The sequence below is a fragment of the Salvelinus sp. IW2-2015 genome, linkage group LG14 (assembly GCF_002910315.2).
Source record: "Salvelinus sp. IW2-2015 linkage group LG14, ASM291031v2, whole genome shotgun sequence".
NCBI classification, from domain to species: Eukaryota; Metazoa; Chordata; class Actinopteri; order Salmoniformes; family Salmonidae; genus Salvelinus; species Salvelinus sp. IW2-2015.
In genome coordinates this window covers 3,841,402-3,866,857 of record NC_036854.1, presented here as the reverse complement: position 1 = coordinate 3,866,857, position 25,456 = coordinate 3,841,402, and the positions used below count along the sequence as shown (strand labels likewise).

The window sequence follows — 25,456 nt, the reverse complement described above, 5'->3', positions numbered from 1 at the left end:
CCGAGAGAGAATGTTTAAGTTGTTGTGGATTTCTTTAGTTCTCCACTGTTTCCCTTTTCACTGCTGATTCTGCATGATTACGGGTCTCAGTTTCCACCCTCTAGACTGCAGCGCCAAAGGGGTTCGTAACTGGTGCGACTACAATCTCTCTCTGTGAGAACCTAGCCCCAACAACACTTACTCAACCACATGACTCCACACGTCACCGCCCAACATCAGTACGTTCTGACTGGACCTTATGATGGAGAGAGAAGCCTCTGGTGCTGCAGAACCCTCTGGATAAACTCCAGTCTAGTTTGGGCCTGTGTGACCAGTAAAATAAAAATATACCATATCAATAAACTGAGAACGCTATTAATTTCAAAAGTTGTTTTTAAACATTCAAATCACTTAATGAATTGAGGGTCTTCAATTCTAATTGACCCAACAGCCTGATCACAACATATCAGGATGAAACATTTCTTAGCCTAACGGTGTCTGGAAACACAACAATCACATTGGTCTTTTGATGCTGTCAAAGATTAGGCTATTAGCTACGAGACAGCACCTTTTGAGACTAACTTGAATACTGGTAGGCAAACATTTCTCCATTTACGGAAACCTGACAAATCTTACTCCTTTCGCACCCCTCATAGGCAATGGTGGCATTTTCAGAAAATCCATGTAAAAAAATTTTTTTTGATAAAGACATTTTTTATTTATCACTTGTGGTTGATCAAATGTGCTCTATGGAAGATGGCATTGGCAGAAGAGAAGGTAATATGTAGCACTCCATCCATGCACTTTCCAGAGAGAGATGGCAAACTCTAGAGATGTCGTATGTCCTGTTCTTGCCTGGAATATCTGGTTTTCCTTTAATGTGAACGGTGTAACGAGGAAATACCTTGTGCACAGTATTGAGCCAGAGAGCAGCGTCCTGTATCTCGGTGACAGAAGCAGAAGGTCTCACCCTGTCAGTTGTTTCACTGCACTACCTATATCATTTGTGAATTAACTCCTGTAAAAGAACTAATATAAAAATGTCAGTATATAGGCCTAGGCCCTAATATACAATATGTCTCCCCTTCCATTGAAAAAAAATTAGCACTTGTGCTATGGCCACAATAATTTGAATATTCTAACACCAGGCTTGGCTGTTTAGATGTAACATGGAACCGCCAGAGCTGACTGCATTTACACACTTCCCCACAACCAGTCTTCAAATGGTCAAACATTTATTTAATCAACATATTGTGTCCAAAATGTATATCGTAATAGTGTGGCAGGAAGGCTAAGAGGAATTAAGAAAGAAAAATGAAATTGTGACAATTCGGGCAGGCTACCCTATTTGGGAACAGTTGTCAGTTCAACATTAGTTTTGATTGACATTTGGTCGAATTGTCAAACTGAAGTGAATTCAACAACAAAAAATGTCACGGTATCATTGGATTTAGGTTAAAAAAAAAATGTGTGGGAAAAATACTAAATTCCTTACGTTGAAGACTTAAAAAATATTATATTTTTTTGATTTTACACATTTGATTCTAGCATCATTCGCTTGAATTTTTGTTTTTAATTTTTGGTTGTTGAAATGACGTGGAAACAACTTCGATTCAAACCAGTTTTTTGCCTAGTGGATCATTTAAATATCGGATGGTTTCCAAAACACACTTGTAAGACTATCAGGCCAACTGGGCTAATAGGAAATTTCAATTCATATTTATATTGAACATGTTTTTAGTCTAGTCAAGTAGGCTTATGCTTTTTAGTTTAGTACTAGGCTTATTGCTTTTTTAGTCTCGTACTAGCTTATGCTTTTTTGTCTCGTACTAGGCTTTAATGCTTTTTAAGTTTAGTACTAGGCTTATGCTTTTTGTTTCAGTAGTGTTGTCGTACTAGGCTTATGCTTTTTTTAGTCCGTACTAGGCTTATGCTTTTAGTTTCGTACTATTTTGCTTTCATGCTTTTTTTAGTTTCGTACTAGGCTTAAGGTCACCTTTATTGTCTGTGTCTAGGAGACCGCTCTTAGATGTCTAATTTACATGTTTCCAGTAGATGTGGTAGTAGGTCATGGTTTTGCATATCTGTGGCACAGAGTAAACTGAGGCCAGTGACTGTCATAAAGTCCCAGAGACTTGGGAGAACATTGCACAGCACATTCCTAAAGACAAGGTTAGGAGGATGGTCAATTCAATTTAAATCCAATCAATTCAGGWAGTAAACTGAAAGTYCAATTACAGTTTTAATACATTTCCCCTCTTAATTTCAGTTCCAAAAATGACTGAATTGATTTGGATATTGACACACACAACAACAACAAAAAGTAGGCTACAGTACTTCACCTCCCAAATTAGGATTTCCTGAATTGCCAGACCTAAAATGGCCCTGGGCCAATATTTATAAAGCATCTCAGAGTAGGGCGGCTGATCTAGGATCTGGTCTGCCTAATGAATGGGTGGGGGGGGGGGGGGGGGGGGATTCTACTCTAGGAGGCTTCATAGAAACATGCCCTGGAATAGACTTCAAGCCTAGCTCCTCATTTTTTACATTTAATTTTATTTAACCTTTATTTAACTAGGCTAGTCAGTTAAGAACAAATTCTTATTTACAATGATGGCTTTACCGGGGAACAGTGGGTTTACTGCCTTGTTCAGGGGCAGAACGACAGATGTTTACCTTGTCAGCTCTGGGATTCAATCCAGCAACATTTCGGTAACTGGCCCAACGCTCTGACCACTTGTCGCTCCCATTAATATGCTTATTCATGTAAAAACCAACAGCAGAATTATAACCCTGGTACAGGTTTGTCCTGCTAACCAAAATGATGCAGGGTACAATACACTGTATAACTCATTATTTGATCAGACATCAAATGCGTCCCAAAATGGCATCCCTAATTCCTATATAGCGCACTACATATGACCAGAACCCTATGAGCTCTGGTTGAAAGTAGTGCACTATAAAGGGAACAGGGGGCTATTTGGGACGCTTACATAGTCTTCTCCATGTTTTTTTTTTTTTGTATCCTTTGCATAATGACCCGACAAAACAAAGAAGTGCCTGTTTGCTTGTGCACTGACCACTGTGCGAGTTTTGCAAGGGAAATGTGACCCTCCGGTTCGGCATGCAAACTCACGGTTTAGAATCTAAACTTTAGATGTACATTTTCATGTGGACATCGTCGTGGAGAATCAGTCAGAGAATATAGGGTTCATTCTTTGACGGTTCAGTAGGACGTGCGCCGCTGTTTGCCGCGACCGTGGCTATAGGTGTTACAGCAAGAAACAGGTAAGGCTTCATCTTCTATTACTTTGATAGTATATCTGTTATCTACATCTGACTGTATATCTGAATTCAATCAGCATAACGTGGCATCACGGGGCATCACGGGGCTGCACTGGTTGTAACATGCTATATTTTGTGAGAAAAAAATATATATTTTTGTCCCGCAAAAATGCAAACATGGTAATATTTTGTGTCCATTACCAAATTAATCATTTTTAGTAAATAACAATTGAGGGTAAAAAGTTCAGAACTCTGAAAATCACTGAAAGGTTTTGATGAGAACGTCTAGACAACGGCCACAGTAACGTCCAGTCAATGTGCACGACAGAGCCTGTGATGGATGCTAATGTGTAATAACTGCTCACTTTTACATGTTGTACTGAACTACGAATTCGATTTCTCATCTGAACACGGAGTGTTAACCACATCCAAGGTTTTTGTTGTTGTTGTAGCCGACACAAACACTATGGAGTTGAAGATTTGGGCGGCTCTGAGCTTCCTGGTCATTCTTCTTTGGAGTCCTACTTGTGAGTAGAAAACKAACTTAACCTACTCACCGTAAATGTACTGTAGGTGTCATGTGTATTACTATCAGGGTTGGGGTCAGTTCAAATTAAAGTCACTCAATTCAAGAAGTGATTTGAATTTAACATTTTAAAACTGGAACAACTTTTGAAATAAATAGCTTCTCATTTTTAGTCGTAAAAAAAAAAAAAAATGAAATCAAAATTGAATTAATTTCCTGAATTCAATTCGAATTGACCCCAAACCTGATTACTGTATTACAATATCAAAGGTATTGCTTGGCCTTCCTTTCAATGGAAAAGCAATCCAACAAGATCATGCATTGTAATTAATACAATGGTTTGAAAAAAAGTTCTATCTAGAACCTATAAAGGGGTTTTCAGTTTTTTCCCAGGAACCCAAAAGAGTTGTACCTGGCTGGGACCCAAAATCAATCAATCAAATGTATTTATAAAGCCCCTTTTTACATCAGCAGTTGTCACCAAGTGCTGTACAGAAACCCAGTCTAAAACTCCAGAGAGCAGGCAATGCAGATGTAGAAGCACGGTGGCTTCTACCCCCTTCCCCTTAAAAGAGTTAGATGCACTATTGTAAAGTGGTTGTTCCACTGGATATCATAAGGTGAATGCACCAATTTGTAAGTCGCTCTAGATAAGAGCGTCTGCTAAATGACTTAAATGTAATGTAAATGTAGGAAAAACTCCCTAGGAAGAAACCTAGAAAGGAACAAGGCTCTGAGGAGTGGCCAGTCCTCTTCTGACTGTGCCGGGTGGAGATTATAACAGTGCATGGCCATTAAGGCCAGATCGTTCTTCAAGATGTTCAAATGTTCATAGATGACCAGCAGGGTCAAATAACAATCACAGTGGTTGTAGACGGTGTAACAGGTCAGCACCACAGGAGTAAATGTCAGTTGGCTTTTCATAGACAAGCATTCAGAGGTCGAGACAGGAGAGGGAGTGAGAGATTGCTTTGTAAACATGTTTCCCATGCCAATAAAGSCCATTGAATTGAGATAGAGTTCTCCACAATGTCTTCCCGTGGGGAACCCTTTTGGAATGATATTTTTGTTGTATTTGTGTATCTGAGTCTTATGTTTTCTTTTTTACAGGCCCAGCAAAAAATCAACAACCATCATGTGAAAGCATGGATTGTCTGAATAAGGATAAGAATATTTTGATAGTTGACGCTGGCTTCACAGGTACCCTGAACAAATGTTGTGGTGAGTTTCATTACAGCTTGTGATGTATGGGATATATTTTAGATTGATAGGAGCCAGGAATTATTTACAATGATTTTGAAAACCAGATGTGAAATATGGAAGAACTTCCGTTTGGTCGAGCTGCAGTCGCGGGCAAGCCTGGTCGTTCCAGATTTGTTTCTTGTATAGCCAATTTCTATTACCCTTTTTGGAATTAACCGATTAGACGATGCTCAACTTCGGGTGTCCAACCAATCCACAGACTCCCGATGTTGTGTCCCAAAGCTAGAATTAACCATAGACTTGCTTTTACCAAACTATCATCTCCCTTCTTCACCAATAGGAAACGCATCTAAGACCAACAAAGCCATACCTCAAACRACGTGCAGTGTTTCATTCAACACTAGTGGTATTAGCTTTCAGAGTGAGTAGGACTCCAACGTGCCATGTACAACAGTTTTGCATACTGCTTATTACATACCAACATATTTACATCTCATGTGTCTAAAATTACTTTTTCACGTTTTGTTTACTTGGGTTGTTAGAAAACTGCAAGGCTGTGGACTTTTGGATGCAGAAAGTAAATACATCTTATCTCCTGTACACGACGAAGAAGTACGCGAAGAAGGAAAATGAATTGTCTGTGTGTGTGATGGTTGGATGGAATTGCAGCGAGACACTGGACTCACTCAGGACTAACATTACAGGTTGAAGATGCAGTCTTTTCCTATTCATGATGCAAATGTTTTGTAACACAGGGARCATCACCTTATTTTTGTTCTTGTCCCAAAAAAATAATAACAAGTGCGTTTTGTTACAGCTTCAAAAAGGAAATGGCCTTCCATCGAGTCTCAGAAAAGTATGTTTTTATTTGTCTTCCATTGAGATCTTCCTGTCTATGTTCAGCATGTACATGTGTGCATTTGGAAAGAGAGCGGAATGCCYTTCAATCCAAGCCAAGCCGTGTTATAGTTCACTATTACAACCGGCAATTGTTTAAAGGCCTTATCCCTGAAGTTCGCGGAGATCGCGTTCACTGTAAACCCACGCACGTGTTGGTTCAACCGTAATTTACCTGTAAAAGTTTGTTAAAGCGCACCATGCTATAACGCGCCTTGCATTGAATCCCTTATTTTCCATCCACAGCCAACTGCAGTGTCTCCTGTTTCAGCACCTCTGAACGTTGCAGTACATTTGCATATAATGAAGAGGCCTGCAAAAGTAAGAACCTGCTGTATGTCCTAACCTGCCGTGATTATGTAATTGTTGAGTAATTATGAGATGCAGGGCTCCCTTGGTCTCAATGAGACTCMCCGCTAAAATAAAGGTAACAAAAATATGCACTGAACAAAAGATACAAACACAACATGTAAAGTGTTGGTCCCATGTTTCATGAGCTGAAATAAATTATCACAGAAATGTTCCATATGCACAAAAAACATATTTCTCTGAAATGTTGTGCACAAATTGATTTACATCCCTGTTAGTGAGCATTTCTCCTTTGCCAAAATAATCCATCCACCTGACAGGTATGGCATATAAATAAACTGATTAAACAGCATGATCATTACACAGGTGCACCTTGTGCTGGGAACAATAAAAGGTCACTCTAAAATGTGCAGTTTTGTCACATGACACAATGCCACAGATGTCTCACATTTTGAGGGAGCGTGTAATGGGCATGCTCGCTGCAGGAATGTCCACCAGAGCTATTGCCAGAAAATTTCCTGTGGATTATTTAAAGATACTCTTTGAAGGAGGTTAAAGGGTTTTCAGATGTTTCCGGAAGATGGGCGGAGGACTCTGCTGTCCTAGCTTTCAGGGGGAGGGGGGGGGGGGGGGGGGAGATGGGTTCCACCATTGGGGTGCCACGGACAGAGAAGAAACTTGGACTGGGCCTGAGCGGGAGGTTAACCTGCCGTAAGCGTGGGAGGGCCAATAGACCAGAGGTGGCAAAATGGAGTGTTCGGGTTGGGGTGTAGGGTTTGAGCATAGCCTGAAGATAGGGAGGGGCAGTTCCTCTTGTTACTCCGTAGGCATGTACCATGGACTTGTAATGGATGCAAGCTTTGACTGGAAGCCAGTGGAGTGTGTGGAGGAGCGGGGTGACCAGTAGCGGTCCGTTGGTAAAATCATTGAGGAAGCCAAGCCAAGCCAGTAAAAAAGCCATATTACAGCCTATGTTGTGATAATTGCATTGTTTGCTCCTATAACCCATTCGTTCATACGCCGTTGTGATATCCAATAAGGCCTGTGACAACAAAAAGACAGTCACACAGTGGTGGAATAAATTCAACTACACATACAATTGTTTCATTACTAAACCGGACAGCCACATCTAACCGGTGAAGTCCACAAGGCAAATATTACCATACAAACAGCTATCACCTGCAGCATGTTCAAGCCAGTTAATGTTTCTGACAGTTTACTAAACCACTAGTGATTTAGAACCACAGAGTTACAGCAAGTCAGAACAAAGACAACAGGAGCCCTGCCTGCGCTATTCCAGCACCATTTMMACTTAAACATTTAAACACTGTCAACTCAACAAGGTTAGTTTAAAAATGTCATGGAAAAATGTAGATTTCCGCCTAAATAGACATACCCAAAAGAAACGGCTATTCGTGTGTAATTACATAATTCTGACATGCAAAAACTTGGTATATTTGGAAAGAAGACRCCTGGGAGATGATGAGGAAAAAGAAGATAGAAGTTACATAGTTCAGAATACGTAAGATCAAGCATACACTAAATAACCCGTTTTTTTTATTTTTTATCTTTCATTGATTGACAAGCTGTAAGTGAATTATTGATGACTAGAGCTGGAAACACATCAGACGGCTCCCACAACATTGGGAACAATATCAGAAAAATGGGGATTGATAGAGCTAACAACTAGACACAGGCATATGTTTTAGTAAGTGGTGTCAGGTGTGGTCACGGGACATTTCCGAGTGTCCCTAAACCTCCCCAAAGTGGCAGATAATTCCAGTCCTATTACATATTCGCAATCCCTAAATGCTATTTGTTCTGTATAAAAACACAATTTCTACCATATCAAACCTCACTCAAACCTAGTGGTGGTGTTATGGGGTCTCCATGGTACATTCAAAGTGTCCTTTCAACCTCTCCAAAGTGTCCTTTCAACCTCTCCAAAGTGTCCGAGTGTTGTAATTTCACTGTTTTTACACACTGGATGTGCCTAAAAGATATTGTTCACTATAAAAAATAAAATGTCTACAACACCAACCTCTCTCAAACATTGTGGTGGTGTCTGGGACATACAGGGGATAGAGATGGGATGACTACAGCGCATAAGCAGGCAACATCATATTTTTGATGCATAAAGATATAGTCACTCACTGGACATTCGATATTGCCATCAAGTCATACATCATCAATAGGCTAGATTTGTTCCTACCAACCTAACGATTCATTTGACAGCCCCCATGTAATTATAGCTCAAACACAGACCAAATCTAAGCTTACCTTGTAAGAAGTTTGCTGTTTGGTTGAAAACATTGTGTAAAATAAAAAATTTGACTCTCGGGGCTAGTGATCAATAACGGTAGGTCATAGGCAGAGAAATAAGATATCCTCATGATCTATGGAGTACCGGCTTTCGGTGTATATGACCGTATTCCGTGTTTATTTTGTTAATGCTTCACAATGCTAACCCGGAATGTGGGTAACAGCCATCTCGAAATGAGGTCATCGGCTCGGCCTGTCCTTATAAATACGTATGCCCATAAATGGTAGTAAGTCATACCAAATGATTTTAAAGCACCGATCAATTGCCAAGATACTTAGCTTTCTGCAGACACGCTGATTTTGCAGATAGGGGCTACCATTCTCATAGCAGATTGAATTGAATGAAACACATCAAATAGGGTCCCCAAATATGGAGACTATACATTTAAGAGTTAATACACTGAAAACAAACTTAAAGATACCAAAAAACGATTTAGTTTAAATCAATGTTGCTAAATATCATGTGGCTGTCTGTCTGTGTGTGTGTGCTCCTGAAACAAAACATGTTGACTCACCCTACTCCAATACCATCCTCTCTTTCATGTTGGCAAAATGGTCTATGGCTCTGTCATACAGTACACTTTTAGTTTTTGTTGTCTACCAAGCTAAAATGCTTACTAGCCTGACTTCCTCGCATGGGGAACAATGAACCAGCTAAGTTAGCAAGCTAGTTAACGTTAGCCTACTAGGTTACATCTAGGCTACATATTGTACTTGCAATCATCTCAGGCTAGTGGCATAATATATTCATTTATGGTTAGATCAGAATCTCTGTCATAATCATTGGCCTGTACAAAGAATTATGTCAAAACCACAAGTCCAGATCCCATCTCCATCCATGGTTTAGGAAAGGGACAATTTAGCAAGATAGCTACTGCAGGACATCGACACAAGCAGACCAGAAACAGACACGGTTGTCGTAATGACGTTTTTGCAAAGGAAGTGATTTGATTGGTCTGAAGCCAAATCCAAACTTGGGGGGGGGCAATTATCTGGCTAATTATCTTATTATCTTATAAATGTATTTTATCAAGTGAGGCCAAATGCTTGCTGGCATCAATCAATCAAATTCTACAGCGGCAACAAGTGATACTCTTTTGGTCCAGACAGCATCCGATACATGGGCTACACATACTGAGACAAAGGGGGCGCTGTTTCCCTCGCTCTGATTATTTCTCCGGTGAGATTCAGCGACTCGCGAATTGACGAAAAATGATTAGATGTAAGATKAATTATTTTATYATTTTAATATWTTTTTTAAGGTCAAAATATTTGGGGAAGCCTGGCTTCCCATGGCATCCATAAATACACRCACAGAGGATGACATGGGAGAACACCAGGCGTTCTGCAACGTTCTGGATTAATTGCAAGGGGTTTGATGGCACAAACGGGGAGCCCAGCCAACAGCGAGTTGCAGTAGTCCCAGACGACAAGCGCCTGGATTAGGACCTATTCACGAATCACCGTACTGTAATTCAAACACAGCAGCATGGTCTTGGTGGAAGGTGTTGGTTTATAAATGGGCAGTCTCTGCAGAGCTGTGGTGAAGTGGTAGCACTCCTTGGTACAGGTCACATATATAAGACTCACCACCAGAGGCCAGGGTTCAATCCCTTCCCACTTGCTCTCCTTCTCCCCCTCTGATTTCCTTTCTGTCTAAAAAAAAGTGAGAACACCTCAAAAATATGTTAAAGAGAAATGGTGTGTTTGTTTTTACATATCTTCTTAGACTTCAAAAACCAAGATAAGCTCATCATCAACGTAACAGCACCAGGGACACTCTGTTTCAACTGTAATGAACCATTCAAAGACCCTGCGGAAAAGTTGCCTCCTCCAGCGATCTTTAACACTGGAAATGGAGTTCACATCGATGGTGAAAAGGCTTCGTAAGAATTACTCAATCATATCTATTATTATTATTATTATTATTATTATTATTATTATATCATTCATAGGGCCAGTTTCCTGGACAAAGATGACACCTAGTCCAGGACTATAAAACATGTTCAATGGAGATTATCCATTGAAAGTACTTCTAGGTCCAAGATTAGGTTTAATCGCTGTTCGGGAAACCACCCCTATAAAAGTGTAACTTTTTAGAGAACATATAACAGTATCCAAACAGGCACTTGCTGTCACACTTGCCAGGCTTGGAAATGTACTTACAGTATAGGGCAACATTTTCCCCTCGCAAAGAACAGCTGCCCTGTGAACTAACACAAAGAAACATTCTAAATAACTGACGCTTCAATCACCTCTAGATTGAATTGCATGAAGTGTGTGTATCGCGGTGTCACTAAATCTCTGGTTAAACTAAAGTTCCTCCTCACGGATATTGTTAAAGACCGTGGATGTGTGAACTGTCCTAATAGGTAGACTGTATTAAAGGGATATTCAAATCCCAGCCTGGAGGTCCGGAGACTGCTGCTTTTCTGTTCTACCCGAATAGTAATTGCACCCACCTGGTGTCCCAGTTCTAAMACAGTCTCTGATGAGAGGGGAAGAATGAAAATCAGCAGTGGAACTGGCTTGGAGGTCCAGATTTGAATATCCCTGCTATATTCTATAGATGTGTGACTGTCCTAATATGGACGCTGTACACCTCTCCACAGGAAGGCTATGAAAGATATCGCCTCTCTGGTTAATATGATGAATGAGTCCTCAGCTTCTGTGACGATGGGCTCGGTCACTGGGGTCATAGTGAAGCCCAAAGAGAGGACCGACGTCGAGGAAGTCTCCTTTGGGTACTCTTCCAACTCCGGCATTAAGGTGGGTGTATTTCCTGTATTTCTGTATGAATGGATGGGATAAAAAATGTCAAATGCTTTAATGTCCCATAGGCACATTTGCTTTTTCAACATTAGGTTTAGTCACCTTTTTAAAGTTGGGCAGAGGTCAGACTTTCGTATCTGAGACATTTGAGGTCTGACAGGTGTGGTCAACTAGGGTATGGTTGTAGTTGTATGGTTGTAGTTGTATGGTTGTAGCTGGGTATGGTTGTAGCTGGGTATGGTTGTAGTTGGGTATGGTTGTAGTTGTATGGCTGTAGCTGTATGGCTGTAGCTGGGTATGGCTGTAGCTGAGTATGGCTGTAGCTGAGTATGGCTGTAGTTGTGTATGGCTGTAGTTGTGTATGGCTGTAGTTGTGTATGGCTGTAGTTGTGTATGGTTGTAGTTGTATGGCTGTAGTTGGGTATGGTTGTAGCTGGGGAGGTAATGGCTGTAGTTGTATGGCTTGTAGCTGGGTATGGCTGGGTATGGCTGTAGGCTGGTATGGCTGTAGCTGGTATTGGCTGTAGCTGGTTATGGTTGTAGTTGGGTATGGTTGTATGGGTATGGTTGTAGTTGGTATGGTTTGTAGTTGTATGGCTGTAGCTGGGTATGGCTGTAGCTGGGCTATGGCTGTAGCTGAGTATGGCTTAGTTTGTGTATGGCTGTAGTTGGTATGGTTGTAGCTGAGTATGGCTGTAGTTGTTTATGGCTGTAGTTGGTATGGTTGTAGCTGGGTATGGTTGTAGCTGGGTATGGCTGTAGTTGTGTATGCTGTAGCTGGGTATGGTTGTAGCTGGGTATGGCTGTAGTTGTGTATGGCTGTAGTTGTGTATGGCTGTAGCTGGGTATGGCTGTAGTTGTGTATGGCTGTAGTTGGGTATGGCTTGTAGCTGGGTATGGCTTGTAGTTGTGTATGGCTGTAGTTGGGTATGCTGTAGCTGGGTATGGCTGTAGCTGGTATGGTTTGTAGCTGGGTATGGCTGGGTATGGCTGTAGCTGGGTATGGTGTAGTTGGGTATGGTTGTAGCTGGGTATGGTTGTAGCTGGGTATGGTTGTAGTTGTTATGGTTGTAGCTGGGTATGGTTGTAGCTGGGTATGTTGTAGCTGGGTATGGTTGTAGTTGGGTATGGTTGTAGTTGTATGGTTGTAGTTGTACGGTTGTAGTTGTACGGTTGTAGCTGGGTATGGTTGTAGCTGGGTATGGTTGTAGTTGGGTATGGTTGTAGTTGTATGGTTGTAGTTGTACGGTTGTAGTTGTACGGTTGTAGCTGGGTATGGTTGTAGTATCAGTATTACATAGTATTACGCCCAAACATAGTGAGCGCCACAGGAGGTTGGTGGCACCTTAATTGGGGATAGCTTGAGCAGAATCAGGGGAATGGTATCAAATCTATCAAACACAGCATTTCATGTGTTTGATGCCATTCCATTAGCTCCGTTCCAGTCATATTTTTATGAGCCGTCCTCCGCTCAACAGCCTCCTGTGGTCCAGATAAACTAACGTGTGTCGAGGGTTGCAAAAATATTGAAACTTTCCCCAAATTAGCTGGTCTTCTAGAAACCCCGTTTGGAAGATCCTTGGAATCAGGAGGGAATAAGCAGGAAATCCGGAATCCTCCAACCTATACGTAGATTTCTGGAAAATCTAGACATTTTGGTAAAGTTAGCAGATTTGTACAAGCCTCTGGTGTGTCTGACGTTGTTCTCGTTTGTTGTTGTTCAGATTGTGGAAGATCGGAAGTCTCTGGGTGGCTTCTCAAGGTCTGTAACAGTCACAAAGGAAGCATTTGAAAAGGCCTACAACTTAAGCAACGGAACTGCATTTGCCGGTGTTTTCCGATTCCCCAACATGTCCACGGTATGTCTGAGACTTCAATCGTCCTTTCACTGAATWAAAAAAAAAATCTAATGATAGTTGGTGTGGTGCCACTAGGGTTGTAGAATTCTGGTCCCAAATTTCCAGAAATCCTGGATTCCTGGATTCCTGGATTCCCTACATACTCCCTCCACTTTCCTGGAGTTTTCCAACTGGTATTTCTGGAAAAACCAGAGCATTTTGGGAAGGTTATTGGAATTTTGAAATCCTAGGGGTTGCTATGGTTGTCATGCGCTCTCTTTCTTCCAGGATGTAAACAACAGCACAGTTCTGCATAACGAAGTGGTAGCGATCGAGATGGGCAGTATCATTGCCAATTTAACCGACAACATAAATCTTAATTTTCTAAACGTCCAGAAGGTAAATGTTGATGCGCTTTACTAATGCCTGTTAAGGTACAAGTATGTGGGATATAATGTATACATTGGCCCTAAGAGGAAAAGTAGCTTTGAAAATGTCCCATAGATGTACTGTAGGCTGAGGAACAAGACACACAGACTGATCAAAAGGTTTAGTTCATACCTCTTGGTGTAGTAGCTGAGGGGGTTGGACTGACAGTCTGACAGAATCACCAAGTACATTTTACATGTTGCAGGAATTTGACCTGGTGAAATGGTACTGCCACAATAAACAGAATGTACAGGCAAAATAAGATAAAGAGTTTACACAGGAACCTGGGTTGAATCCGAGTTGGGCTAACCCCCCCCCCCCCCCCCCCTCAAATTTGCTGCATTTGGTGTGAAACACTTCTTCTAAATACTGAATGAGTACATCAGCTCTACCCATAATGCACTACTTTGTTTTCCACCAGTGGGGAGCCATTCCATCGTGCCAGTCATGGAACGGTGAAGGTATTTAGCTGCCATTACCTTTCCTAACTGATTTGCATACTATACAAGGTAAGGTTTGGAATGGCATACTTCCATTAAGTAAGCATAGCGAGTAGCTAGTACACTGTAGTATAAGCACTATGCAAAGGCACATCTTAGTATGCTTAAAAAAAAACAGGAAGTCACACTTACTGCATTTGTTGAATAAATTGGATTACGGTACGACGCCCACTGTTCAGGAAGTATATCGGTACTCAGGCAGTGTTCAGGTAGTTAGTATGTCGTATCCGATTCTCACCGTTTTTCCCTTCATAGGGAGTCAACCCAACTGGACAGACTACGGCTGTTTGACCATTGTGAAAGGGGACAACATAACCTGCCAATGTACACACCTGACTTTCTTTGCTGTGCTAATGGTACGGTTTCCTCGTTCTCTTATAGGGTGGGCAAAATTTTGGGAACGTTACCAGAATTTTCCAACCCGGTTCTTTTACCATTTACTGTATTGTTCTGAAGGGCCATGAATCAGCATTTCACTGTTAGTCTACACCTCTTGTTTACCAAGCACGTGACAAATAACATTGGATTTGATTTAATAATGTTGCATATCCTTCAGATTGTTGCTTATTTCATTTCAATTCTAAGCAGATCTATTTGAAATAGTAAAACAATAAAGATTTCTAACACATGAATCTGTTCATCACTAACCTGTGCTTCTTTTTCAGTCCCCTCCGAACCAGACTATCTCAGACGGTGATATGAACTCTCTCACCTACATCACCTATGTGGGGTGTGGCGTGTCCATGTTCTTCCTGGGCGTGGTTCTCTTCATGCACTTCCTGATAAAGTAGGTAGCTCCGCCCACTGTCATTATGGCACTGGTCACTAACTTCCTGATAAAGTAGGTAGCTCCGCCCACTGTCATTATGGCACTGGTCACTACTTCCTGATAAAGTAGGTAGCTCCGCCCACTGTCATTATGGCACTGGTCACTACTTTCTGATAAAGTAGGTAGCTCCGCCCACTGTCATTATGGCACTGGTCACTACTTCCTGCTAAGGTAGGTAGCTCCGCCCACTGTCATTATGGCACTGGTCACTACTTCCTGCTAAGGTAGGTAGCTCTGCCCACTGTCATTATGGCACTGGTCACTACTCCTGATAAAGTAGGTAGCTCCGCCCACTGTCATATGGCACTGGTCACTACTTCCTGATAAAGTAGGTAGCTCCTGCCCACTGTCATTATGGCACTGGTCACTACTTCCTGATAAAGTAGGTAGCTCCGCCCACTGTCATTATGGCACTGGTCACTACTTCCTGCTAAGGTAGGTATCTCTGCCCACTGTCATTATGGCACTGGTCACTACTTCCTGCTAAGGTAGGTAGCTCTGCCCACTCATTATGGCACTGGTCACTACTTCCTGATAAAGTAGGTAGCTCTGCCCACTGTCATTATGGCACTGGTCACTACTTCCTGATAAAGTAGGTAGCTCGCCCACTGTCATTATGGCACTGGTCACTACCTGATAAAGTAGGTAGCTCCGCCCACTGTCATTATGGCACTGGTCACTACTTCCTGCTAAGTAGGTAGCTCTGCCCACTGTCATTATGGCACTGGTCACTACTTCCTGCTAAGGTAGGTAGCTCTGCCCACTGTCATTATGGCACTGGTCACTACTTCCTGATAAAGTAGGTAGCTCCGTCCACTGTCATTATGCACTGGTCACTACTTCCTGCTAAGGTAGGTAGCTCTGCCCACTGTCATTATAGCACTGGTCACTACTCCTGATAAAGTAGGTAGCTCTGCCCACTGTCATTATGGCACTGGTCACTACTTCCTGCTAAGGTAGGTAGCTCTGCCCACTGTCATTATGGCACTGGTCACTACTTCCTGCTAAGGTAGGTAGCTCTGACCCATGTCATTATGGCACTGGTCACTACTTCCTGCTAAGGTAGGTAGCTCTGCCCACTGTCATTATAGCACTGGTCACTACTCTCTGATAAAGTAGGTAGCTCTGCCCACTGCATTATGGCACTGGTCACTACTTCCTGATAAAGTAGGTAGCTCTGCCCACTGTCATTATGGCACTGGTCACTACTTCCTGCTAAGGTAGGTAGCTCTGCCACTGTCATTATGGCACTGGTCACTACTTCCTGCTAAGGTAGGTAGCTCTGCCCACTGTCATTATGGCACTGGTCACTACTTCCTGCTAAGGTAGGTAGCTCTGCCCACTGTCATTTATGCACTGGTCACTACTTCCTGATAAAGTAGGTAGCTCTGCCCACTGTCATTATGGCACTGGTCACTACTTCCTGATAAAGTAGGTAGCTCCGCCCACTGTCATTATGGCACTGGTCACTACTTCCTGATAAAGTAGGTAGCTCCGCCCACTGTCATTATGGCACTGGTCACTACTTCCTGCTAAGGTAGGTAGCTCTGCCCACTGTCATTATGCACTGGTCACTACTTCCTGCTAAGGTAGGTAGCTCTGCCCACTGTCATTATGGCACTGGTCACTACTTCCTGATAAAGTAGGTAGCTCCGTCCACTGTCATTATGGCACTGGTCACTACTTCCTGCTAAGGTAGGTAGCTCTGCCCACTGTCATTATAGCACTGGTCACTACTTCCTGATAAGTAGTAGCTCTGCCCACTGTCATTATGGCACTGGTCACTACTTCCTGCTAAGGTAGGTAGCTCTGCCCACTGTCATTATGGCACTGGTCACTACTTCCTGCTAAGGTAGGTAGCTCTGCCCACTGTCATTATGGCACTGGTCACTACTTCCTGCTAAGGTAGGTAGCTCTGCCCACTGTCATTATAGCACTGGTCACTACTTCCTGATAAAGTAGGTAGCTCTGCCCACTGTCATTATGGCACTGGTCACTACTTCCTGATAAAGTAGGTAGCTCTGCCCACTGTCATTATGGTACTGGTCAACAAGCTGTAATCTGAAAACCTACTAGCTGTCAAATCCTTGCTTTCCTCCTTCCTTGTTTCCTCAATTATTTTTCAAAGCGGATTGGAGGAGAGGTCTGAGGATATTAAACAAAGCCCATAGCCAGCCCATCTCTACATGTAGCAATGCCTCCATGACCTGAAAAAATTAACCACACTGCTAACTTACATTTACATTTACATTTTAAGTCATTTAGCAGACGCTCTTATCCAGAGCGACTTACAAGTTGGGCCTAACCTTTGTGCCTAACCTTAAATTAAGACAAAAAAGGTTATTTTTTGTTTCATAAAATGTTTTATGATATAGTCAATTACGATCAGGCCACCGAGTGGGTGTCCTTGACCTACTAACCCCTTGAACTTTGACCTCTAACCTATATGTGACATCCAGGAAGGCGAAGTCAAGCAATACCACCCAGATCCTGATCCAGCTGTTTCTGTCCATGTTCATGCTCAACATCACCTTCTTGACCAACGGGTGGGTGGCCAGTCTGCGGAGCCCAGTGGGCTGCCAGGTGATGGCTGCGACCATGCATTACTCTATGCTGGCCACCTTCACCTGGTTCGCCGTGGAGGCCTTCCACCTCTGTCAGCAGCTCTACAAGGCAGGCTCCGCCCCCATACCGCGCTACGTCATGAAAGTGTGCATCGCCGGGTGGGGTGAGTGATACTGATACTCAGGTTGCGATGGCTACTGGAGGTTTTGAATAAGATAAAGTCAGGGTTGTACTCTAGGTAGGGCCGGTTTCGGGATGTTAGGGATTATGATGTAGTGACTTTGGGGGAGGGGATGGGGGGGGGGGTAACGCTCAGGAGGGATATGAAGCCTTGAACCTGTGCCTGAGAGTCCAACTGAGTCAATTGAGTGTCAGTGTTTTTAATTTTTTTTTGCAAATGGTTAAAGAATTGATAACCTACTTATCTTTTTGTTTGCGCCATGTCTCTGCCTTAGTGCTGCCCAGCACGGTCGTGATCATCCTCTTCAGTCTGGGGAAATACGGAAAACAGATCATCTACACTGACGGGGGAAAGAGGTGTACATGTGGGTCTCACTTATGTAATACTTGATTTAACATTTGTCTTTTCAGAGTTAAAATAACTTGTTGAGTCTCAGACTCAATCCAGGCTTAACCCTGTGCTTATTATTGCACTGTGAAGGTCCTGGATCCTAGACATAATGAACATCAGCCACACTACATATACCCTAACTCTATAGCAACTACACAACATATACCCTAACTCTATAGCAACTACATGACATATACCCTAACTCTATAGCAACTACACGACATATACCCTAACTCTATAGCAACTACACCACATATACCCTAACTCTATAGCAACTACACCACATATACCCTAACTCTATAGCAGCTACACTACATATACCCTAACTCTATAGCAACTACACCACATATACCCTAACTCTATAGCAGCTACACTACATATACCCTAACTCTATAGCAACTACACCACATATACCCTAACTCTATAGCAGCTACACCACATATACCCTAACTCTATAGCAACTACACTACGATACCCTAACTCTATAGCAACTACACCACGTATACCCTAACTCTACAGCAACTACACTACGTATACCCTAACTCTATAGCAACTACACCACATATACCCTAACTCTATAGCAACTACACCACGTATACCTAACTCTACAGCAACTACACTACGTATACCCTAACTCTATAGCAACTACACCACATAACCCTAACTCTATAGAACTACACACATATACCCTAACTCTATAGCAACTACACCACATATACCCTAATCTATAGCAACTACCACAATATACCCTAACTCTATAGCAATACACTACATATACACCATAGACTACTACATAGTACCAACTGCATAGTGATGCAACTCTCCTCCATCTCTAGGTGCTGGATCCTGGACATTGACGTGCACTACATAGTAAACATTGGCTACTATGCGCTGGTCTTCCTCTTCACGTTCACCACCTTCATCGTGGTTCTGAGCTGGCTGGTCCACCTTAAGAGCACCAAGAGCAAGGTTGTTATAGTTACCAACGTAAAGACATTAACATCCCATAACGTTGCATAAATGCGGAAGAATTCTAAACCTAAGGGACCGGCGATCGAGCAAAAAAGATTGGGAAATATATGGTAGCAGCACAGAAAGTTTGTCATTAATAATATACTGTAGGCCATCTATCTGAGGCTTTTATCCAAAGTGCCTTAATCATGTGTGTATATATTTTCTGTATGGGTGTCTCCAACCTAGGTACAGAGGACCACGAAAATACGGAAATAAACAGAGTGAATTTCGGCTAACTTCTCAGGAAACACATAACATAACTGTTTACTGTCATCCTATTCATTTATTTATTTTTATATATCTACAGCCACTTTATTAATTGATTTCCTGACTGCGGTAATATTATCAATGCTCATCCTGTAGAATCTTTAGCTATCTTAGCAACGGCGATGGCCACAATTTGTCCTTTAAAAAATAATTATTTGGCATGCGAATACGTGTCCTAAGTAACCACAGATCGTACATAACAGATGATCATTCTAAACTCAGCAAAAAAAGAAACGTCCTCTCACTGTCAACTGCGTATTTTCAGCAAATTTTACGTTTAAATATTTGTATGAACATAACAAGATTCAACAACTGAGACATAAATTGAACAAGTTCCACAGACATGTGACCAACAGAAATGGAATAATGTGTCCCTGAACAAAGGGGGGGGGTCCAAAATCAAAATCAAAAGTAACAGTCAGTATCTGGTGTGGCCACCAGCTGCATTAAGTACTGCAGTGCATCTCCTCCTCATGGACTGCACCAGATKTGACAGTTCTTGCTGTGAGATGTTACCCCACTCTTCCACCAAGGCACCTGCAAGTTCCCGGACATTTCTGGGGGGAATGGCCCTCACCCTCCGATCCAACAGGTCCCAGACGTGCTCAATGGGATTGAGATCCGGGCTCTTCGCTGGCCATGGCTTTCCTGTCTTGCAGGAAATCACACACAGAATGAGCAGTATGGCTGGTGGCATTGTCATGCTGGATGAGGATGCAGGAAGGGTACCACAGGAGGGAGGAGGATGTCTTCCCTGTAAGACACAGCGTTGAGATTGCCTGCAGTGACAACATGCTCAGTCCGATGATGCTGTGATATACTGCCCCAGACCATGACGGACCCTCCACCTCCAAATCGATCCCACTCCAGAGTACAGGCCTCGGTGTACAGGCCTCACCCCTGGTGAGACAAAACCGCGACTTGTCAGTGAAGAGCACTTTTTGCCAGTCCTGTCTGGTCCAGCGACGGTGGGTTTGTGCTCATAGGCAACGTTGTTGCCGGTGATGTCTGGTGAGGACCTGCCTTACAACAGGCCTACATGCCCTCAGTCCAGCCTCTCTCAGCCTACTGCGGAAAGTCTGAGCACTGATGGAGGGATTGTGCGTTCCTGGTGTAACTCGGGCAGTTGTTGTTGACATCCTGTACCTGTCCTGCAGGTATGATGTTCGGATGTACCGATCCTTTGCAGGTGTTGTTACACGTGGTCTGCCACTGCGAGGACGATCAGCTGTCCGTCCTGTCTCCCTGTAGTGCTGTCTTAGGCGTCTCACAGCACGGACATCGCAATTTATTGCCCTGGCCACATCTGCAGTACTCATGCCTCCTTGCAGCATGCCTAAGGCACGTTCACACAGATGAGCAGGGACCCTGGGCATCTTTCTTTTGGTGTTTTTCAGAGTCAGTAGAAAGGCCTCTTTTGTGTTTTAAGTTTTCATAACTGTGACCATAATTGCCTACCGTCTGTAAGCTCTTAGTGTCTTAACGACCGTTCCACAGGTGCATGTTCATTAATTGTTTATGGTTCATTGAACAAGCATGGGAAACAGTGTTTAAACCCTTTACAATGAAGATCTGTGAAGTTATTTGGATTTTTATGAATTATCTTTGAAAGACAAGGTCCTGAAAAAGGGACGTTTATTTTTTTAAAGTTTAGTTCTATTTGATGTCAACAGACAGAGTAAAACCCCAGCTAAAACAGCTGACAAATTGTTCCATTTTTGGTGTAAGGACTCTATGACATCAGGTTCTATATCTATAGTCAGTAACCTTGTGATCCTGACTCTAGACCAAGTCGGGCATGGACCAGGCCCAGCAGCAGGGGACAGACACCAAGGACATAGTGACTGTGATGGGGCTGTGCTGTCTGCTGGGAATCACCTGGAGTTTTGCCTTCTTCGCCCACGGCGTCCTCAAGGTTCCCTCCTTCTACATCTTCACCATCCTCAACTCATTCCAAGGTAGGTTAAGACAGATATGAGATCAACTAATATTACAATTTATAAACCGATCAAAAAAAAAAAAGTATGCTTGAGATATTTGGATTGTAATGTCATTCATCTTTTACATATGGACACACGCACTATTGGTATGAGTAGTAACCAGTCTCCCACCGTCTCTCACTAGGTTTCTTTCTGTTTCTCTACTACTACAACACCAGTAGAGTAATTGGGGAGACCACCAAGGACAACGGAACCAGTAGCAAAAGCTCCACAATGTCCGTCACAGTCAACACCACCTTGGAGAACCCTTACTTTGACCTAGGTCAACACCACCCTGGAGAACCCTTACCAATCAAAACTAATCCCCAATCCTAGACAGTGAAGGCTGGTGAGAGGAGGACGGCTCGTAATAAGGGCCAGAATGGAGAAAATATGTGTTTGATACCATAAAAAAAWATATATTTGTTGCAGCTGTAAATGAGCCCGTACTCTGATGTAAAGTGCCACCAGCTATCATTGGCAGTGATCCTGGAAGTCAGAGAAATTATACTCTTAACAGAATTATAGTTCTCAGAAAAAGAAAATAAAAAGTTATCTGAGCGTATGGACATTATGCAGCTTTTAACTTGTATTGTAGAATAGACCTTGGTGACTGTACACCACATAACCTGGTAATCCATAGATTTTTTCCCCAGAATTTGGTAAATATGTATATATTTTTTATGTTTTAAAAAGAGATGAATCACAATTTTTTGCTTTCTTAAATCTAAATAAATCTGTGAACTATGATTATATTACATGGAGCTTAAATAAAATGAAATGTATGTGTTTGCATTTAGTGTGTGTGTGTGTCGTATGTACAGTTGAATTTAACATTATTTATTCAACCTAATAATAATGAATAGGATCAGAAAAAACAAACACTAAAGTTGTCACATTGATATAGCTTTATTCTCGTGTGTGTGTGTGTGTGTGTGTGTGTGTATATATTTATATATATATCATACTAAAAATAAACAAGTAAAAATAAAAAAATCCAACAAAGAAACTGTACAAAAACATTTAAATTACAGAACAGTCTACTGTCCAAAAAAGGCACTAAATTCTGAAATGGGCAAAATAGTAATTCAGAAGATGACTATTGATGACTATTGATACAACACCATTCGGTCTTATTTTCAAAGAGCTATATTGAAGGTTTTATTTACTGGGGACAGGAGACATGGATGGAAGTGTAGCTATGTCTAAACCTTTACCCTGACAGGGCACAAACACYCCCTTCAGGGGCAGACTGGGAAAAGAAATCAGCCCTGGCATTTCTAACACACCGGCCCATTTAAAAAATAAATAAATGTTTTCATTGAAGCACCCACTGTGTCGTATTTTTTTGTTGCCTGATGTCTCCCATTATGAGCCAAATAACAATAATTCTCCGCAATGACCCCAAATTTAGTCAGGCCCACTGGGCTAAAGATGGACCAACTTATCTGGCATTGGCCTGAATTGGTTCGAAACCCCTAGTCGATCACAAAGGAGTAATTTTGTTTTACTTGAATACTGCTAGAACGTTCTAGCATACAGGACCTGTACCACAGCACCCCTTCAGGTCGGGAGGTGCTACTACAGGAAAGTACATTACAGGACAATTCACTTGCAATAGAGGGGTGCTTTGCTTCCACACAATACACTATCTTGTCATCTCAAAAACACACATGGAAACTGTTCTTCATGAGAAGGGGATAACAAACAATGGAATAAAAAAACAAATTGGAGAAACCAAAAGAAACAAATCAAGAACCGTTGATTGATTTCACAATAAAAAAGCATTATGTTCATTTCCAAACATATCATCCTTGTCATAGTGTTACACTGTAAGAACATAAAAACAAAATATAAATACACTTGCATTTTTTACTTTAACCTCTTTTCTTCAAGGATAACAAACCCAGCGCAGAGTTAGGGCTAGAGTCTAGCAGAGCTTCAACTCAGGAGCAGCAGAATTCAATATATATGTATATATATATATATATATATATATAACACCAGTCTGATTAAATACGCTTTTCACACTATAGGGCCCGAACCAAACCAAACTGTGCTGGCTTAGATATTTGCCTTTAACATTGTCCCTTTTCCAGCACGGTTCCAACAACTACGGTGGATGCCAAACCTGACCAGAGCACTACATCGCTGCTTGAATCACACATGTGAAAAAGGTCAACCAGTCTTTTAAAAGCGACATATTTCTTTAACACTACTAAGAGGCAGCCATCTTAGAGTAAGTAGTAATAGGTAGAGATAAAATGTCGGACAAGTTTTTATCTTTAAAGAAGTAGTAGCTGAGCTGAGAGGGTTTCTAAGCGGGTTGGCAGGTCGGTAAGCCACACTATTCTCTTATAGCGGTTACTGTAACTCTAAAATAACACACGGTACTGTCAGGTCTATCATAGACTATATCAAATTGTTCTCTCTATGGTACCCATACAGTACCCACTCACTTACAGGTAACTGTCAAAACAACAAGGAAATACCTACAAAAGTGCCTTAATAGGGCATTGAGTCACCAGAACAGCTTCAATGCAACTTGGCATAGATTCTAGTGTCTGGAACTCTATTGGAGGGATGGGACTACATTTCTTCCATGAGAAATTCCATCATTTGTTGTTTTGTTGACGGTGGTGGAATAACGCCATCTCAGACGACGGGTCCAGAACGTCACATAAGTGATCAATTGAGTTTGAGATCTGGTTTACATTGTTTTCATGCTCATCGAATCAATCAAGTGACCACTCGTACCCTGTGGATGGGGACATTGTCATCCTATGGGGGGGGGGGCATAGCCATGGTAGCCATAGTAACAGCCCGCACAGCATTTTTATGCATGAGATGTTAATTGCTTAATTAATTCAGGAGCCACACCTGCACGGAAGCACCTGCTTTGTTTCCCTCATTTAGGTAGTTACTTGTATATCCACTGTCTGTTAATCTAACGGCGGTCTCAAACTCAATTCCACAGAGGGCCGAGCCTCTTCAGGTTCACTCCTCCTTAGTACGTGATCGATCAATTAAGGTTATTGATCAGTTAGTAACTCCCCTCACCTGGTTGTCTAGGGCTTCATATATTAGTTAGTAACTCCCCTTCACCAGGTTAACTTGAAAGAAAAATAACAAAAACCAGTACACACACATCCCTCCAGGAATTGAGTTAAAAACAGAACTCTGCCAATGGAGGGGTGAGCTATACAATAGCTTTGTACTGTTGTACATTATTCACACATGGCCTCCAATGGACTTAACGTTTCCCATCAATGGACTGATCTTAGTGCTATACGAAGCTTTTAGGAAACTTACCCGCTGTTAATTACTGTAGCTAATTCACTTTGGATAAACTGAACACTTTTCCCCCTTTTACAGGGCTCTCAGGTCAGTTTGAAAAGCTCAGAAAGCACATATCCACTGAAATGATATGGTTAAATTGACCAAGAGTTAGCTATGGACTTTATCTGGGGTGTATTCATTAGTCACACTGTAGCAAAATGTTTTKCRACAGAAACCATTCACTCCAAAAMMRKWWWMMRKTTKSMAWWAAAAMCKAGTTTCTTTTTGGACAAATTCAGGGTAGGTTCCTCCCCGTTCTGCTCTGTTTCTGTCCGTTTGGTTTCATAGTGAATGTGACCCTGTTCTAACATCTCATCTGGTGGCAGATGATACTGCTGGCTTTCCAACTTCAGATTGCTTTTTGCCACCTGCACAAAATTGTCCGTTAATTTCGGCTGGCCGTTCCATTCAAAACAACACATGGGCAATGGTAACACAACACATGGGCAATGGTAACACAACACATGGGCAATGGTAACACAACACATGGGCAATGGTAACACAACACACAACAATGGCAATGGTAACACAACACATGGGCAATGGTAACAACACATGGGCAATGGTAAACACACATGGGCAATGGTAACACAACACATGGGCAATGGTAAACAAACACAGGGCAATGGTGAACACAACAACATGGCAATGGTAAAACACAAACCACATGGGCAATGGTAACACAACACATGGGCAATGGTAACACGGTGACAACACATGGCATGGTAACAACACATGGGCAATGGTAACACAACACATTGGCAATGGTAACATCTTAACTCACTGGGCATTATTTGGTAACACTTGATTTTGTGTTACCACGATTGGGCAG

At 42.1% G+C, this 25,456-nt stretch overlaps 1 protein-coding gene and 1 pseudogene across 4 annotated transcripts; one reads left to right on the top strand and one right to left on the bottom strand.

Annotated features, from left to right (window-relative positions):
• The first annotated feature begins 3,006 nt into the window (after window positions 1–3,006).
• On the top strand, window positions 3,007–22,084 carry LOC111973339 (adhesion G-protein coupled receptor G2). Of its 4 annotated transcripts, none has more exons than XM_024000667.2 (19): window positions 3,008–3,267; window positions 3,717–3,791; window positions 4,901–5,011; window positions 5,334–5,414; window positions 5,536–5,697; window positions 5,811–5,849; window positions 6,137–6,211; window positions 10,251–10,407; window positions 11,134–11,290; window positions 13,018–13,152; window positions 13,420–13,530; window positions 13,982–14,021; window positions 14,316–14,416; window positions 14,726–14,847; window positions 17,349–17,617; window positions 17,910–17,999; window positions 18,862–18,994; window positions 21,093–21,264; window positions 21,431–22,084. In XM_024000667.2, the coding sequence occupies exons 2-17, from the start codon at window positions 3,731–3,733 to the stop codon at window positions 18,894–18,896; spliced, it is 1,746 nt and encodes a 581-aa protein (XP_023856435.1). In that variant the 5' UTR covers window positions 3,008–3,267; window positions 3,717–3,730; the 3' UTR covers window positions 18,897–18,994; window positions 21,093–21,264; window positions 21,431–22,084. The 4 variants fall into 4 exon arrangements, with proteins under 4 accessions (XP_023856440.1, XP_023856435.1, XP_023856437.1 ...); XM_024000669.2 differs by having other exon boundaries at window positions 3,698–3,791; XM_024000670.2 differs by having other exon boundaries at window positions 3,681–3,791.
• The window catches only part of LOC111972887 (homeobox-containing protein 1-like), a 25,772-nt pseudogene continuing 22,075 nt past the window's right edge, over window positions 21,760–25,456 (bottom strand).